The sequence below is a fragment of the Cydia strobilella genome, chromosome Z, assembly GCF_947568885.1.
Source record: "Cydia strobilella chromosome Z, ilCydStro3.1, whole genome shotgun sequence".
Lineage (NCBI taxonomy): Eukaryota > Metazoa > Arthropoda > Insecta > Lepidoptera > Tortricidae > Cydia > Cydia strobilella.
The window spans coordinates 8,237,127-8,256,368 of NC_086068.1; the positions used below are offsets into that span (position 1 = coordinate 8,237,127).

The window sequence follows — 19,242 nt, forward strand, 5'->3', positions numbered from 1 at the left end:
CGAAGTTTATTTTTTATTTTATTTTATTTTATTTTATTTTGTTTATTTGGGGCATCAACAGCAATACAAAAATTAATACAAATCATAGTGAACAGAAAACATAGCCAATAACAGATGTCCACAAAAGTACAATTAACATGCAATAACTAAGTGGAAACACAAAATAAAAGAAGGGAGTAAAAAAAGCATTCTATACAAACTAGATATGGCTTGCATAACATGTGTACGTGTGTGTTTTGAGTGATTGTGTGTGCGTGTTCGTGTGTGTGTGTATGTGACTGTGACTGAGTGTGTAATGGAAGACGGAAAGATTAAGGTGTGTAATTATTTACCTAGTTAGATTTCGTCAATTGTCGTTATTTTTAGATTTCAGTAGCAGTGACTGAACTCGTTTTTTTAAGTTGATTTTGTGCAGTCGAACAAGTCAAGTTTTTAATACAGTTGCGAAATAATAAGAAAAACAACAAGTAAGGAATTCGAAACTAATATTATTAAGTCTGTAACATTTCGACTGTTGAAAAATAATTGTATTGTATTGTATCATTTATTTCAGACAAGTAGTCTATGTTATATACATGTAGCTTAATTATAAACATCATTAAAAATAGATAACTTAATAAATGAATCACAAATTCATAATGAAGTTGTCCAAAAATCAATTTCTGGGTAAAGGGGGTGTGTGGCCAAAAAGGGTGTGGCTTGGGTCCAAAAGGGGCGTGGCCAAAATGGGCATGGCTTGGACTAAAATGGGTGAGGCTTGGAACCAAAAGGGGCGTGGCCAAAATGGGCGTGGCTTGGGGCCAAAAGGGGCGTGGCTTGGGGTGTGGCCCCCGCTCCTCATCCCATCCCGTGTGCGCTGGAACTCTCATATTTATTATTTACCCTACTACGGTCAAAAAACACTACTTCATGAAAACCAACTTTCCGCACGCTAAACAGCTACGAAAAGTAGCACTTTTTGAGCAACTGTATAAAATAGTTATTTGTGCAACAAGAGAGGAAAGTTGGGTTTTCTTGCGAGTGTTTATTTTGAGCCCCGAGAAAGCGAAAGATTCTATAATTGAATCACGAGCGAAGCGAGAGAAATTAAAAGTCACGTTTGCAAGACCCGCTCGTTCATTTGATACTCGATGTTCGAAAGTGCAATAAAACCAAAGAAGGTGGGTAGGTAAACAAATTCGTTCTGTCAGCAGATTTCGTAGTCTGACTTAAATTTGGGTAATTCTTATATTCTTATACTCTTTTTGCGTTACATGTAGAGCGCCCTCCACACTCGTGCGCGAATCACGGCGCGAAGCCGCGAACGCGAGTGTGGAGTCGATTTCGCTGATTAGCGAACTAGACTCCACACTCGCGTTCGCGGCTGCGCGCCGCGATTCGCTCACGAGTGTGGAGGGCCCTTAGGAATGGCATATATTTTTAAGAAAACCCGGCCAAGTGCGAGTCGGACTCGCGCACCGAGGGTTCCTTACTTTTTAGTATTTGTTGTTATAGCGGCAATAGAAATACATTATCTGTGAAAATTTCAACTGTCTAGCTATCACGGTTCATGAGTTACAGCCTGGTGACAGACAGACGGACATACGGACAGCGGAGTCTTAGTAATAGGGTCCCATTTTTACCCTTTGGGTATGGAACCCTAAAAAACGGCTGATAAAAAAAAAACCTACTTTATATCAATATACTGCCTATTTTCTTGAATAGCTTCTAAACTGTTTATCATAAAATTATAAAAAATATATATTTGAGATTCTCACAATGAGCTCTTTCATTTGATATGTAACACGATATAGTTTGAAAAAGTTTATTTTTTAATTTTCTCATTTACCCCCAAAAGTGGCCTCGTGTTTAAAATTCATTTGTTTACGTTACATGTCCGTCTTTGGGTCACAAACTTACATATGTATACCAAATTTCAACTTAATAGGTCCAGTAGTTTCGGATAAAATAGGCTGTGACAGACGGACAGACAGATAGACGCACGAGTGATCCTATAAGGGTTCCGTTTTTTCCTTTTGAGTTACGGAACCCTAACAAACAGCACCCTCGCCATAGCACACTTATCATTAACTTAGTTATCACAAACTTACTCTGTCATACTTGGTTGAAGTCCCACCAATACTCTGAAGATAATTAGTTGCCCAACTTGTTGGTGACCTTTGAACTTTACGTACATTTCTGCCACTGAAATTCAGTTTTGCACCAGATTTTCTTGCAAAAACACTAGTATGACTAATGCTTGGAGTAGGAATAAACAAAGGAACATCACTTTCTTTGACTTTCTTAGATGACGGTTCATAGAACGTATCCATGTTTGATAACATAGGCACAATCTCAAGATTTGGTCTGTCCTCCTGGATAACGTAAGGCTTCTTCGACATTTTACACAGAAATGGAAATTAAAAGTCACGTTTGCAAGACCCGCTCGTTCATTTGATACTCGATGTTCGAAAGTGCAATAAAATCAAAGAAGGTGGGTAGGTAAACAAATTCGTTCTGTCAGCAGATTTCGTAGTCTGACTTAAATTTGGGTAATTCTTATATTCTTATACTCTTTTTGCGTTACATGTAGAGCGCCCTCCACACTCGTGCGCGAATCACGGCGCGAAGCCGCGAACGCGAGTGTGGAGTCGATTTCGCTGATTAGCGAACTAGACTCCACACTCGCGTTCGCGGCTGCGCGTCGCGATTCGCGCACGAGTGTGGAGGGCCCTTAGGAATGGCATATATTTTTAAGAAAAACCGGCCAAGTGCGAGTCGGACTAGCGCACCGAGGGTTCCGTACTTTTTAGTATTTGTTGTTATAGCTGCAACAGAAATACATTATCTGTGAAAATTTCAACTGTCTAGCTATCACGGTTCATGATTTACAGCCTGGTGACAGACAGACGGACAGACGGACAGCGGAGTCTTAACAATAGGGTCCTATTTTTACTATTTGGGTACGGAACCCTAAAAAACGGCTAATTAAAAAAAAAACCTATTCTATATCAATATACTAAGCATTTAGCTCCATGCATGAATTTATTTTTATTTTTGGATTCATAATTTATATCGTTGGAACACCGGAAATGATTAAAATACTTTTGTAAACCTTAACATTATTTTATTAAAAAATATTTAAAATGTTGAAAATTTTTGAGCGGTTGAAACGCTCATAATTTTTGGCGCGAATGAGGGCTATCGTTTTTTTGCTCACCAGTTGGCGCCTCTGTTGATGGTGGTCCAAAAGACTATAGAAAAGCTGTCAGTCATTGAAGTGACAAGTGACATTTCGAACTATGGAAAAGACCACCATCTACACTAGCGCCCCTAGCGGCGAATTCATACGCGTTAGCCCTCATTCGACAGAGCGTGATGACGTCACACGTTGGGCGGCCCTCAGAATAATGACTAAAGCATAGAAGTCGGGCAAAAATGCTTCGCAAATATGTATACCCGTACTTTACTTCCTTACGAATTAGATAATGTGCCGAAAAGAGATGCATATATGCTTGTTATTTCTCATTTACGTACGGTGTCATAAGTTTGATAATTTGCTAGGGATGTGACTGTGTCGACTTTTTATATCGATAAATTATGCATAAGTTTATGTGCCGTGTAAAAGAATAATCACGAAATTGGCAAATTGATAATAGTCTGGCTAATGAAAGTTGAACCTCAAAAAACGCGGCAATTTCAAGAAATCTGTAGCAGGCGGCTCGTTGAAATGAAATGAAATGAAATGAAATGCGTGGAATACAAGGATTGCATAACTTTTATACTTTTTATAATTTTCATTTTCTAAAAATCATTAAAAAGTATAAAAATTATGCAATCCTTGGAATCAAAGAGCCGCCTGATATGAGGATTAATGCATGTACCTAATATAGCTTTTATCTCATTTGCAGTCTACCACTCAGAACCGTCTAACTATACCTCTCGTTTTTTTATCATTAGAAAGAAGGCGAGCGATCTTAACGTGTCGTTTTATCGAAAAACACTTTGAAAATAAGTCATAACAAATATAATATACGATCATTTACATACTTTTGCTTTCATAAGTAAAATATTGCTATATTTATAAAAAAACTTGTCAATAAAAAGACACGTGGAAATGGTTTACCGTTTTTTCTAATGCTAAAAGACTAAGTATAGTTTCTAGTCATGTACAGTCAGCTGCAGAGAAAAGGCACCCCCCCTGCATACAAAGTTCTGTAAATTAGTATGTACGTGGGGTACCTTTTCTCTGCAGCTGACTGTACCAAATAGGAAATGAAAAAAAAAACGTTCGTGTAATATATATTTTTTATTTAATAATAGGGAATATTACGCGAAACTCGGCGTAGGTGGCGCCACTATTACAATCTGAGGGTCTATCACGAAACAAGAAAATCGAACTTTCGTTATCTAACATCTCTGTCACTCTTGCGTATTCGAGCGATAAAGAGGCAGCTAGATAACGAAATTTCGGATTCGATTTTTCCGGTAGGTCCCCTGAAAACTTGTCAAAAACCTGTTAAAGGTAAAGTATGAATAAGTTACGATACGGTGCACTAAAAAAGCTAGTGCTGCACTCTGGTGGCAGAACATTGCAGTAATATCCCCTACTCCTCGTTGAAAAGTTGAGTTTTGTGACCAACAATATTAATAAAAGGAACATTCATTAATGATCATTAATGTCTTTTTTATTAGGGTTCCGTACCCAAAGGGTAAAGACGGGACCCTATTACTAATACTTCGCTGTCCGTCTATCTGTCACCAGGGTGTATCTTATGAACCGTGATAGCTAGACAGTTGAAATTTTCACAGATGATGTATTTCTGTTGCCGCTATAACAACAAATACTAAAAAGTACGGTCCCCTTGTTGCGCGCGTCCGACCCGCACTTGACAGGTTTTTAGTATTAAACTATAGTCTGGCAAACACAATCTGTCAGTAAGTAAGAACAAAGAAAACTATAGGTACAGTCGAAGGCAAAAATATCGATGCAGACAAATGGCTTAAAAATATGTGAACACGATTTTATTGTCTGAGCGTACACATATTTTTGAGACTGGGAATGTATATATATTTATGCCCTTGACTGTACTCATCAATTAAAATGAGACAGTCCTGGGCCAAACTATAAGAAAGCTATAAATGTCGATAGGTTATTGATCTGAGGTCGATACATCACTATGCCAAAAATATAACCTTTCATACTTAGCAGAAAAGTTCGAAAATTTATGCAAAAATCTATATAGACTTGAATGCAAGTAATAATTACATAAACAATATATCGATTTCTATGTTTAGGGTCAGGTCCTATAAATTAATTTCTTCAAAATTGAACAAAACTCACCGATTAAAGGTTATCGGTTCGTGCGTATTTTCTTTTCTTCCTGTATGCGATTTACAGCCCTCGATCACACAAGACATTATCACAAAGGGAACTTCAAACCATTACAAATAAAAACTCAACACGTTTTCCAACAATCTTTCAGGAATAGCAAGAATATAATTAAAATAAACCAAGATGACCGCTGAAACATCCCGAAATATTTCAACTAAAATAATACGACTATGTCAAGTTGTTACAGTTGACACCTACCTGTGAAATAACGAACTTATATTTTATTTGGCTGGATTATATTATAGAACCACATAGGACCATTTGACATTTCCCTCAGTTCATCTTATGACAATACTGAAAACGACGAAAGAACTTGCGGATTGTTGTCTCACTCGCTCATAGACAAAAAGTAATAACGTGTTGTGAATACGATATCTTTTACCAAGCTTTTATTTTTGCCCGGCTTCTTTGCTTTAGTCATTATTCTGAGGGCGGCCCAACTGACGTTTGCTACTAATGACACTAATCTGTCGAACGCGTGACGTCACGTGGCGTTTCGCTCACTAGCTTTTCGCGGGCAAATTTTTGTACTTTTTATTTATAATTTTAAGCAATTAAATGGTAATTTTAAAACGGAAATGCATTTGTAACATGATATAACGGTAACAAACATCCGAATAAAACATATTTCGTTCAAATATAAACTTCATGCATGAGGCTAATTTAACTAGTTTTCGGTCAACCTAAATGTATTGTCCTAAAGGCCCTCCACACTCATGCGCGAATCACGGCGCGAAGCCGCGAACGCCTAATCAGCGAACTAGGCTCCACACTTGCGTTCGCGGCTTCGTGCATGAGCGTGAAGGGCCCTTAAGAGTATTAAAAACATATTTAAAAAAATTACAAGTGCGAAATGTCAAGGACCGTGTAGCTTTCCCTGGATTTTGTACTATTTTTTTAAAATATGAAGTGATTTTGCAACAATTTATATCAAATATAAAACACTAATCTCTGTTCTACAACACTGTTTAAAATTGTATGGATATATTATATGGATATATATCGACTTTGCAAATGACTGAAGAGAGAAGTTTTGTCGAAAATCGTTTCTATGGACGGTATAGAAAGGACGAACTAATCAGCGAACTAGGCTCCCCACTCGCGTTCGCGGCTTCGCGTCGCGGTTCGCGCATGAGTGTGGAGGAACCTTTATGACAGAACTATTGCAAAAGTGACCAGCTTTCAGCTGTAAATAATAGTTCCTAATCTCTCCGGTGGCGCTAGTTAGGCTCTGGGACATGAGTATAACATGAACCATATAAGGCAACAAATAACGCGACCAAATTACGTAGGTTGTTTTTGGTAGTATTTCGGTGTATGGTGGCGCCGCCTAATTACTGTTTTTTGATGGACTTTTAATATATAGAGATTCGGCTCCTTTATATAGTCTCCATGGCAACAGTAGAATGGAGTTCAGTTATTAATATTTAATATTATTAAATAAACACGTAGAATGATAAAAAACAAAAAACACTACGATTGTAATTTATTATATAATTTAATATTAATTTTACATGTTATTCAATTGTATATGGACATGGTCCGAAATAAAGAATATTCATTCATTCACTACAAAATCCGTTAAAATTGCTTGAGCAAAAATAGAACGCTATATGACAGATGGCCATAGCAATGTTGCCAGTGTTCAAAAACAAAAGGACAATTGCCAACACTAACATCAAACGTATTATAGTTGGTCAAACCAAATTGTCAGTAAATAAGAACAAAAAAACTATACTGATCCTTTTCTTTTAGGTTCTAGTACTAGTGTAAGACAAAGATAGTATGATTCTTCCTGTCTATGTTTGAAATGAGACAGTCCTTTAGGGCCCTTGATTCGCGCATGAGTGTGGAGGACCCTTTAGACAAACTATAATTATCCAACCTACTTAGCTTGCGATTAAAAGATTTACTGCCACAATAAATACTAAAAACACTTATTAAATTTTACATATACTACACGAATAACTTACTATTCAAATTTACAAAAACATTTTTTCACAATTTTCACACAAATTCACAACTTCATAAAGCAATATGACTTAAAATCTTGTTATTGCAAAATAAAATATTGGCCGCTAACTTTAATCTTTAGCCATAAATCTCGTGAAAATAAAATCTCTCTGATTGATAGAAATCAACTTCAGACAAAAAAATAAGGACAAAATTTAAAAATCCTCTTATTTTATTTATAATTTTTTACAACTAAAATATTTCTTATGGATGATTTTTAATATACCACTTTTATATAGTTTGTATGGCCGGAGTGAAGTCGTGAATGTTGACATTCAATATGGCGGTATGTCGTCAGTGCTATGCTGTGTCGTGGTGAGATTTAATAATTTCGTCGTCTTGTATATATCTCCATCTTAGATTAACGTTTCCGGTAATCGTAACTAGTGTGTATTTGTAATCGACCTGCCTTAAATAAAGTTTATAGATAACCGTTTGGCATCGGCCGACGGCGATATAATTTGTGCAGATCTCGGTTTGATCGTGCGGCCGATACGATACCTACCTAGATAGCAATAATAAAATGTAAAACTGTATTTCGACGCTCCGCGTTGTTGCAATTGTGCACTAATGAGCAATTTTTGATATTGATTCAACTTATGGAGATACGTAGTAATATTTTTACTAATACGAATGTCTTTTGCAGCTTGTGAGTGTCGGTTTCGGGCAAACGGTATAGCCTATAGATAGAAACAGAATATACGATTACCTCCAACAAGCCGATGTACCACAGAGCTCCGATTCAGCAAGCATTGAAGACATCTGAGGATCTAGTATATCATAATCATAAGTAGATTTATTTTTCAATATTAGTGGTTTTGGTGAAGAAATTGTGACACTTGTGAAAGAGACATGTTGGTGTTCCAATGAACACAAAGACTAATGAAAATGTGATTTGTTTTCAATAAATTGTAACCACTTTTTAAATTACATTATTCTGTGATATATTCGTAAATACAGCGTTTTTCGAGAAATATACACAGAAGATACAGCGTTAAACAAGGAATAATGTCAAGCAATCCTCAGTGGAAGATGTTCCAGCCGCCAGATTCACACTCATCACCTCTGCAGGATATTCTAGATCTCCAGCATTCTAACATGCAGGCAAAACAGGCCTATCGAAATGGTAAGTTTTGTATTTTATTATCACTGTCAGATATTTTCTTAATTTGGTCATAGGGCATTGGCGGTATGTGAAAAAAAGTTTGTAAAAATGATCCTTAAATTTCACATCTGATGATACTGGCAGTAGCTCTCTGAAGGCTGTGGCATGTGGAATAGATTCAGTTTTCTTTTTAACCTATAGTTTTATAGATATTAATGAGGAATTCCTTAAATATTGATGAGGATTAATTTGTTCATGAATGAGGATAATAAAATCTTTTATTGGTACCTAGTATTCCTCTATTTGTGGGTATGCAACTTACTGGTTTTCAGATTCAATGTATCTGTCATTTGACAAACTTATCCACATAATTAATTCTCTCTTTTTCGTCTAATATTTTGAGGTTAACTTTCATATTGGGGACAAGACATTCCATAAATAATGATACTTTTACCTAAATGGTTAATTGAAAGTACCCTCAAGAAATACTATAAAAAATATACTTAGTCATGTTTTAAAAAAACATGTACAGGGTAGGCCAGAGATAAATGCATTTACAAGCAAGACTGGAAGAGTGCCGCAAGCGCTACCGACGACATCTTATTGATTTAATTTTTTAAACGTAAAATTTATTTCTTTATCCCAGATTCTAATTATAATTTTTATTGAAAAACATAAAAATTGATTATTTATAAAAAAAAATTAATCCATTTATCACTGGCCCACCCTGTATTTTACTTTCCTCATATTCGAAGTGAAAAGTAGTGCTTAACTTGGGTGAAAGGCATCATTTCAGCCTCAGACTATTGGCTAAACTACCTCAGCAGAAATGAGTGCCTTACGTCACTTGGTTAACAATCTAATATTTCTGATTATTTGACAACAATGCATATATTTTTTAAGTGTATTAGAATGAGTAAATACAATATTACTTAATAATCAAATCTTCCGCAACCTTGAATTGTTATATGAGTTAAGAGGCCGTAGTCGATTTTGGAGCAAAAATTTTAAATTGATAGATTTAGTCGTTGAAATTATACACGTTTTGTTACGTAATATCTAAATAACAAGTATTGGTTTCTATTAGCACGTTTTCTCATCTTGCCTTTTAATAATGAGAACGCGAGCGTGCGTCACCGGTAATATATGAAGAGAAGGGGCAGTTTTTAAAAATTCATCAAAAAATTATGGTGGTAAATTATACAAATTGATGTATAAGAATAGTTTCAGCAAATGTTGTGGATTGTTCAAGTATCCAAATTACGTTGAGATTAAATCGATATTCAGAGAAATTGTCACTTGTTTTGAAGTAATTTCTGAAGAAAATTGATTTCGTCTAACTTTCATTTACACTACTTCAAAGTCATAATAACAAAAATGTAATCTGATAAAGGTCAAGTACAGAATATGTGTAATACAAATTTACCATTTTTAGCAGTCCAAACTTTACGAAATTTACAAATAAGAGCGACAAAATCAGTGCTTTACGCGCGTTTACCTAAACGTCCATCAGAAAAAAAATCATTACTAATTTAGTGAGTCTGTTTAAAAAAAATTGATCTGATAAAAGGCAAGATAAGAAGACGTGCTAATAGAAACCAGTACTTGTTATTTCAATTTGGCAACAAAAGGTGTACAATTTCATCGACAAAATCTATCAATTTTACATTTTTGCGACTAAAATCGACACCGGCCTCTTAACTTTGCTGATCAAATAATTCAAAATATTGGTTAATCATCTGATCCTCTTAAATATCATTTGCATTCCACACTAAATGTTTTATAAATTTAACTTAAATTAGAAAGAGTAAAGATCCCACATACTCCATACTTGGTACATATGTTCTATTTGCCACCATATTTCTATATTATATTTGTATCTATCGTACATTTAAGTCTAATCTTAAAGCATTTGGAAATATGACGTGTAAAAAATTGTATTATTTTTACCAATAAATAATCTGAATCTGAATCTGAATTTCTGGTCCTTAATAAAAAATTACATTCAAATAACATTGCCTATAAAGCTGGAGGTCTTGGGTTTGAATCCCACAAGTTGATATATCTGTTACATACCTACTAATATTAAAAATGCGATAGTAACTGTCTGTCTGTTACCTCTTCACACCTAAACCGCTGAACCAATTTTGATGAAGTTTGGTATGGAGAAAGTTTGTGGCCCAGGGAAGGACAGGATATTTTTTATAAGTGAAATGAAAAGTGTAATAATTGCGCTGTGCTGGTTGGCAAGCATTGGTGGCCTAGCGTAATAGCCTAAGAGCGTGCAACTTGCAATCTGCAGGTCGCGGGTTCAGACCCCGGCTCGTACCTATGAGTTTTTCGGAACTTATGTACGAAATATCATTTGATATTTACCAGTCGCTTTTCGGTGAAGCAAAACGTAGGAAACCGGACTAATCCCAATAAGGCCTAGTTTATTCTCTGGGTTGGAAGGTGAGATGGCAGTCTTTCGTAAAAACTAGTGCTAACGCCAATTCATGGGATTAGTTGCCAAGGGGACCCCAGGCTCCCATGAGCCGTGGCAATGTGTCAGGATAACGCGTGGAACGTGAATGAAAAGTGTAATAATATAAATCTACACTTGATTAGACATACATTACTGCTGAACCTAATATTTGAAAGTAGGCAACGTAATAAGTAAATATTTTGTGTCGTCTTACACAAATCAACCTAGCCCCAAAAAACTAAGCAAAGTATTATTGCTTCTCAGGTACTGGTATTTAAACCAGGAAAACCGTGTGAGGTGGGCAGGTGAGGCTACGGAACCATACAGGCTTGAGTGTGGGGTGCGTCAGGGTCGATTGAGCTCACCTTTACTCTTTTGCCTGTATTTATTTTGCCTTTACTTTAAGTATGACCTAGAAAGGCAGATTATCTTGGGTCAAATGGATGGCAAGCGCGGGCGAGGAAAAGTACCCACAAGATGGTCTGATGGTGTGAAGAGGGTGGTTGGCGGCAACATGCAGTGCGTGACTCATGTGGCTTATGACCGCACACTATGGAGACGGAGCATACATGGTCGCGATCCTCAGCAATGAGGGACCGAGGAAGAAGAAGATGCACTTGTCGAGCAGCTCAGCGGTACACATGTCGGGTGCCATGTTGATGGCGTATGCCTAAACAACATCAGTTACGCGGACGACATGGTACTGCTGGTTCCCTCCATTGGGGCGCTCCGTAAACTTATAGCTGTATGTGAATCCTACGCCTCCTCACACGGTCTGTTGTATAACGGGAAAAAGAGTGAGATAATGATTTTTAAGGCTGGAAACAAGTATCCCACAATTATACCTCCCGTCCAATTAAACGGCATCGCCCTCACGAGAGTCACTCGCTTCAAATATCTCGGCCACATTGTTACTGATGATCTGAAGGACGATGCGGATATGGAGAGAGAGCGAAGAGGATTGTGTGTGAGGGCGAACATGCTGGCCCGCAGGTTTGCTAGGTGTTCAAAAGCAGTGAAAATTACGCTTTTCAAGGCATACTGCTCTTCTTTTTACACTGGCAGCCTGTGGGTCCGATATACCCAAAAGTCATACAATGCTATTAGGGTGCAGTACAACAATGCTTTTAGGATGCTGATTGGCCTGCCCAAATTCTGCAGCGCATCCACCATGTTCGCGGAGTCACGCACCGATGGGTTTGCAGCAATCTTGCGCAAAAATGCAGTGTCTCTGCTGAGCAGAACGAGGGACAGCCCAAACAGCATCCTAAAGATGATTGCTGATCATGTGTGTTGTCCTGTAATTAATGAAATAATTTTAAATGTAAAATCGAATTTAATTTTTAAGTACTAACATTATTTTTAAGAATATACTAACAAAAATTAAGATCATGTTATCTTTATTTAATAAATAAATTGAAATTGAAATTATGGGTACCACGCAACAATAGGGTATTACACTGTATTTATAATAAATTATTTCACACCACACATGAAATAAAGTACCAGATAATTATTATAAAAACATAGATAGCAGTTATTTTTAAACACAATTTCTATTTAATCAATCGGATTGAAGTATAAAAAGTAGGTGTTGACCGTGACATATAAATTCCATATTAGCAAATTGTTTTATCAGTTCTAAAAAAGAAACTGATTTGACTAGTAGGAGAATACCCTATTCACATTGTAAAAAATGAATCATTCATAACTCAGATACATATTTATGACTAGCTTCTAACTTTGTCGGTGTAGAATGATAATAACTATCCTATGTCCTCCCCCGGGACTGAAACTATCGTCATACCAAATTTCATCTAAATTAGTTTAGCAGTTTAAGTATGCAGAGGTAACAGACATACAGAGTAAGTTTCGCATTTATATCAGTAGGGATAGTATGGATTGTGATTAGGCCACATAGGATTTGTTTTGTTAATTATCTTTATAATTAATATTTTTAACTATGTTTTTTTTTTGATGAATATTAGCTAATAGTTGTCATACATAATTATTTTTACATGTTTACTTATATTATATTTAATGTCATAAACGAGTCTAACGAGATCAAATTTAATTTTTTTACCTTTTTCCGACGATTTGGTGGGACATCAGTGACCACAGCTAATGCAACCTAGCTGAAACGTGGGAAAAAAGGTAAAATAATCACTTAGTCGCGTTAGACCCGTTAATTAGTAAGTAAGTAAGTAAGTAATTTATTTATTGTAAACTGTGTAGGTACATAAAGGTGTTCATTATATCAAAAGGTATCGACAGTTGCTCGTTTCGAGCGTACAATTTATAGCCTTAAAAATAATTAACAACTATATACATAATATTGTCTTCGGTTACCGCGATAGTTACTCATGAAATAAAACTATGAAAACGGATTATATCGCGTATATTGAATTTATAATACATCCCGACGTTTCGAACCCTTTACAGCGTTCGTGGTCAACGGGTGACTGAGGAAAAATTACAAAGTGCAAAAATACCCACATACTAAAATAATGAACAATCATAGACTATAAACTTTAAGGCTGGTTGTACAAAATCGGTTCATAAGGCTAGTTATACACTACAATTATTTTCAAGTAAAGATATATATATATATATATATATATATATATATATATATATATGCGATAAAAACTACGCCGGCTCCAACCCTACACCACGGACCCGAGAAGATTTAATTCCCTCCTAAATTGTAGGAGGGTATCCCAATATGGGACCGGCAACAAACTCGGCGGGACACATCTTTTCAAAACATATTATGCCCAGAATGTTAGTTATAATATGTATGTAGTCAGTGTCAGTGTGAAAACTGACATATACTCTAACGTCTACGTAATTTACTTTCTATACATATATGTTTCTATACATATGTGTCGTGGAGTCGCGTCCAATGCGCGCAGCGACATAGACGCATTGATATGTAATTAAATTATTAATTCCGAAATTAGCGCGGCTCGGCCGCCGCTCGGAAATTGACGCGATGAGTGACTCCGAACAGACTCAACCCATCGCGAATGAGTTCCTCGCCTTCCTGCAACTAAAAAACAAGCTGGTGCAGGAAGGAGCGATGGATGCTGTGACTGCTGTCCAGATGAGTTCGCGGGCGTCGAGTTTCACCGTGGAAGACATCTGTGCAGCGAAGCAAGTGCTGTGCCAGTCCCTCGGGATCGTCGGCACATATGTACCTCACCGGAGAAGAGATGAAGCCGGGAAGAAGTCCCTTGAGGACAATGAAAATCCTGAGTGAAAACAAGGATCGGATTCCGGAGTTTGTGGCGACGGGTGCCCCTATCCTTCCGTCGTGTGCTCCGGATAATGTCGATGTTCGCCTCTTGTTTAAGGAAATCGTGGTTTAGGGCCACAAGATTAGCCGAAGTTATTATGAAGTTTGAAGCTAGCCTAGTCACTATCGTCGAGTTACGTGACGAAATTACATGTTTGCGGAATGCTTCAACTCGGTCGGCGGTTTCAAATTTCAAGAGCGATTATCGACCTGACACTTGTGTCGAGTCGGTTAATTTACCTGCTGCTGACACTGCAAAATGTGCCGCACGCGCCGCTGCACCACCCGCGCACCCCCCGCGCGAGCGACCGCCTCCTGTCTCCTCCAAGTCACGTCAGCGTGCTTATGCTGACGTCGCCGGTCAGTCTGTCGCAGCTAACCAGGTCAACGCGCCTTCTAAGGCGTGTAAATCACAGGCTCCCCTTTCAGAGAAGTCCTCCCGCACCAATGTGGATAAGGAGGGATTCACACTGGTGGAAAGGAAGAGAAAGGCACGCAGGTCGCCCCGTAAGACTCTGTGTGGCACTGCGGAGCCGGTTAATTCCGGTCTACGAATTGCAATACCGAGTAAGGCGCTCTACGTGTCTCGACTGCATTACTCCGCCGGAGCCGACGAGGTGGTGGAGTACATCCGCCAGAAGACTGGCTATACGCTGAGGGTGCACCAGCTACAGTCGCGTCACTATGTGCACTTCAGTTCATTTGTGGTGCGCGTGCCGCGGCCGCTGCAGGACACCATTGCTAGCGCGGACTTCTGGCCGAAGGGTGTGGTGTTTCGGCGGTTCCGGGGCAACTTGCCCAATTCTACACCAAGCCAGACGACGCAACGGAGCCACGCTGTTATGTCGTCGCCCAAATCTTAAATACTTAAATTTTTGTGTTTTCTTGTTATCTCGTATCTTTGTATTTTTATTTGTTTTGTAGTTCGCAGTGCCTTGGTAGTAATACTGTAATGCTGTGTAACTAATTTGAATAATAAAATAAAATAAATAAATAAATAAATAAAATGTCACTACGAGCGAGATGCATAGAAAGTATGTTACGTTCACTCTAGCGTTTATGTCAGTGCCTGACTGATGTAGCCGTACAGGTCACACAGTGCCATTTATGGTAGTTTATGTGACATTACATAATGAAAGGCATTAAAATATGAGTGTGGATTTGTTTCATAATAGGATCACAAAAGAGTTTAAATGCTTAATTATGTACATTTACTTACATTGTATTATCTATACACACTTATAAGCTCTCTATGAGTTAAACTGATAGTCATCATCTTCCTCGCGTTGTCACGGCTTTTTGCCACGGCTCATGGCAGCTTGGGGTCCGCTTGACAACTTATCCAAAAAATTGGCGTAGGCACAAGTTTTACGGAAGACCTTAAAAGCCAGAGACGAAACTAGGCCTTATTAGGATTTGGGATTAGTCCGGTTTCCTCACCCTCAAGATGTTTTATTTTACCGAAAATCTCTTGGTACAGTCAAGTGTAAAAATACAGGTGCATAGTTGCATACAACTTACTCAAAAATATGTCCCATAGTTCTTAATTTGCTAACATAAGAGCTATGGGACATATTTTTGATTATGATGTGTGCACTCATGTTTTTACACTTGACTATACAAGACCCCGGGGTCTCTTACGAACGAACCCGCGAACCCCGGGTTGAAAGTCGCACGCTCTTACCGCTAGGCTACCAGCCCTCATCTTATGAACTGACAGTGTGACATCCAATAAGACTGTTTCTCTTGCATTGACCAACAGGTACGTTTAGCAGTGATTATCCAAGTTCTCCAAGAGATAATTATAACAACGTGGGAAAGACTGGCGGGAGTGGCGGCAATCGCTTCACTCTCGCCAACTACAACATGGACGGGTGCCCGATGGGCGACTCGGTGGGGGTCTACTCCTCCAGCTCCAATAACACATCGTCCCAGCAATACGACTCTGCCAACCATCCGCCTATCAGAGAAACTGGGATTATTGAAAAGCTACTGGTAAGTTTCTTATAATCCAAAAATTTAAGGATCATTCCACCATGTTGACACATTTTTGTTGAGAACTTTTAAGGCCTGTGCACACCGGATGGGACCTAGTGCGGTAGACTAGCACGTGCGCTTAATTGTTGGAGCCGTGCACGCACACGTCACATAAGCGGTGTGCACGTGCACGGTTATACGCACACGCGTGCACACTGCACAGGCTAGTCGTTCAGTATATATGTCTATATATTGTATATGTCTGGACAAGCAACAACAATCTACCTAGCAATTCAGCGATTCAGAAAACAAAAAAGAAACTTACTAATTTTATATTTTTTATCATCATTTCATCACTGTATGCCTCTTAAGTTTCTCTTGTCTATGTAAAACCAATGTGTTGCAGTGTAACTTCATGGTTGAAGAGTGCTTATTTTTTTAGTAGTTTTTTTTTAATTTTACTGTAAATTAATTTTGCCTTGTAGCTCGTCAACCCTTCGTCTAACATCTAAAAACGGTGCTCATCTTGATTGTGTTTCACTTTAATATTTCCGCGATTCCTTAGTCATTTGTAAATACGATTTTTCTTAAGGCGTGTGCACACTAGCGTTTCTGCCCAGTGGTATCTCGATGTCTCAATACAAAATTACGCGCCACGGAGCCGCCGTGTTACGGAACCGCACTCTTAATATCTTTTTCGTAGTGAAAACAAAATGGAGTTATGAAGCAAAATGTGAAAAAAAATTCCATCCCCGTTTCCCCCCCACCAAAATTCCCCCGTCCACGACGAATAAAAAATATTATAAAATTTTTACATTATAATAACATTATCATAAATATTACAGGGAAAATATAATCACACTTCTATCTAGAAAACTTTTTTTTTAATTATAAAAAAACATTTGATAATTTAATTATTGCAATTTAATTTAAGCCCCTTTGCGGGTATTTATTATAATTCAAATTTCTATGATATTACACTATAAACATCTTGCAAATAAATCAAAAATTGTAGAAATCTGTTCACATGATAAAGAATTATCTGAAAAACCAACATACATACAGGTCGCCCAAATTAGTAAGTCAATTTGCCGATAGATGGCGCTGTAAACAGTTTAGCTTAGCCATTACAATTGTGCTTCTGGTCAAGTCTATCTATCGTCATAATAGTTACATGAGAAGATTTAAAGTTTGTAAGGAATCCCCGGTGCGCGAGTTAAACGAACTCGCACTTGACCGGTTTTTATTAAAAAGGATGATTTTAAGGCCATTTCTGGTTACTATTAGACGATAGAGATTAACCATACTGTAAAAAGGTTTAAGGTTTTTAAGACATTTATTCTCATAAAGATAATACATCACTGAAGAACATATTTAGAAAATACAATATTTACATCTATTTTCGTTGTCGCAACATAACAAAAATAATATGGATATTTTACTAGGTATAACTGAATTATATAAGTTACATACATAACTACACGTTCAACTCGTTTTGCAGTGTTATATTATAGGTGTGTTTTCAATGAAATGTTTAGCAAGTTGCTTTTTAAACGAGAAAAGTGTCGAGATGTTTAATATATGTGGGTAGGTTGTTGTGCATGCGCGCACGCGCACCCTCAAAAATGATCATGGATTTGCCGTAGTTATAGTTAGTACGAATCTTCGGCAAGATAAGAAAACTAGCGCGGCGGCTATACAGAGGTTCGGAACATTTTTCTGTTTTTAAACGACAAGTTCGTGTGTATTTTTTTATTTAAAGTTTTACGTATTAAAATGCAACTGTTGTAGATAAATAGTTGTTTAATACTCATTAATTTAGTTTCAGCGAAAATTTTTTTTGTCGGTGTTAGGTAGTGATAATTAAACAGCATTTTAATTATTTTATTCTGTAGAATTTGTAGTTCAGCTAATCTTATCTTTGCAGCACTGCCCCAAATTTCAATAAGATATAGCTGTACACTATACAGCACGTCGCCATCAGTCGAGCTCTAACGCCTTGACAAAAGAGGCTTGTTTAGTGTTACATTTGTGAACACCTTGGCCGCTCGATATGTCTGTTGGCGACTGTACCTAGGCTCACATCTAATTTACGTAATATTTTTGTAGCATCTGTAAAATTAGCTTAGATTATTTTAGATGTGTTCGTAAGCGATCTAGAGAGGGCCGCGCATTTTATTATCTAAAGCCTAAAAACATTTTTTTCGCTACATTTATTTCATTTCACATGTTAGCCGACGACTGTTTCGTTCATTTAAATTTAATTATCTGTTAGCAACCTAGTTACCAAACAATGTTTCATTCAGTCCTTTGTTTTAATCGATAATTATAATTAGCTACTAAATTTTATAATATATTACGACAATCCTGATCCAATGTTTATCAGATACGCCCTGATTATAAACTATTCAATAGAATGTTAATATTGGACTGCATTCTAGTGTTTTAACTTTAATGTCTTGCTTGCATAATGTATGGTCATTTTGTACGGAAATTCTGATACAATACTAACCATTTTCATTGTTTTTTAGTGTGATACGTATTAATTACTCAAATAAATTTCGAAAATTCACAGAATTAAAGCCTAAATAAATAAACAAGCAACTACGTAAAATAGTAGGATTAATAACAGGACATAACACACTAAACAAACACCTACATAATATGGGTAAAACTGATAGCCCCATGTGCAGAGCGTGCATGGAAGAAGAATAAACAACAAAGCATATTCTCCTAGACTGTAAACAGGTAGAAGTGTATAGGAGCAAATACCTAGGTAATCCATGCACACTAAACGTGGCAACTAGCAACCTGAAGACTTTGCTAGGCTTCGTGGAGGAGCTGGGGTGGTTGGAGTAGCGCTACCTCGTTTCACGCAAAATAGGCACATTTGGATGTCGATTTGCGGAAAATGCCCAGCATAACTAACTAACTAATAAACAAGCAGATTTCACACTGAAACATAGACGTCAGGCGTAGGTTATTTATACAAAATGTATACTAATTTA

General features: G+C 37.3%; 1 protein-coding gene across 2 annotated transcripts in view; it reads left to right on the forward strand.

The window, feature by feature from the left end:
* The first annotated feature begins 7,530 nt into the window (after positions 1–7,530).
* LOC134753823 (cold shock domain-containing protein E1) overlaps positions 7,531–19,242 on the forward strand; it is a 52,993-nt gene continuing 41,281 nt past the window's right edge. Inside the window, exons 1-3 of one of the 2 annotated variants that reach the window (XM_063689765.1) lie at positions 7,531–7,702; positions 8,034–8,513; positions 16,020–16,252. In XM_063689765.1, coding sequence (XP_063545835.1) covers positions 8,396–8,513; positions 16,020–16,252 — 351 coding nt within the window. In that variant the 5' untranslated portion in view covers positions 7,531–7,702; positions 8,034–8,395. Of the gene's footprint in view, positions 7,703–7,948; positions 8,514–16,019; positions 16,253–19,242 lie in introns of those variants that run through there. The other variant, XM_063689766.1, reaches the window with a different exon arrangement.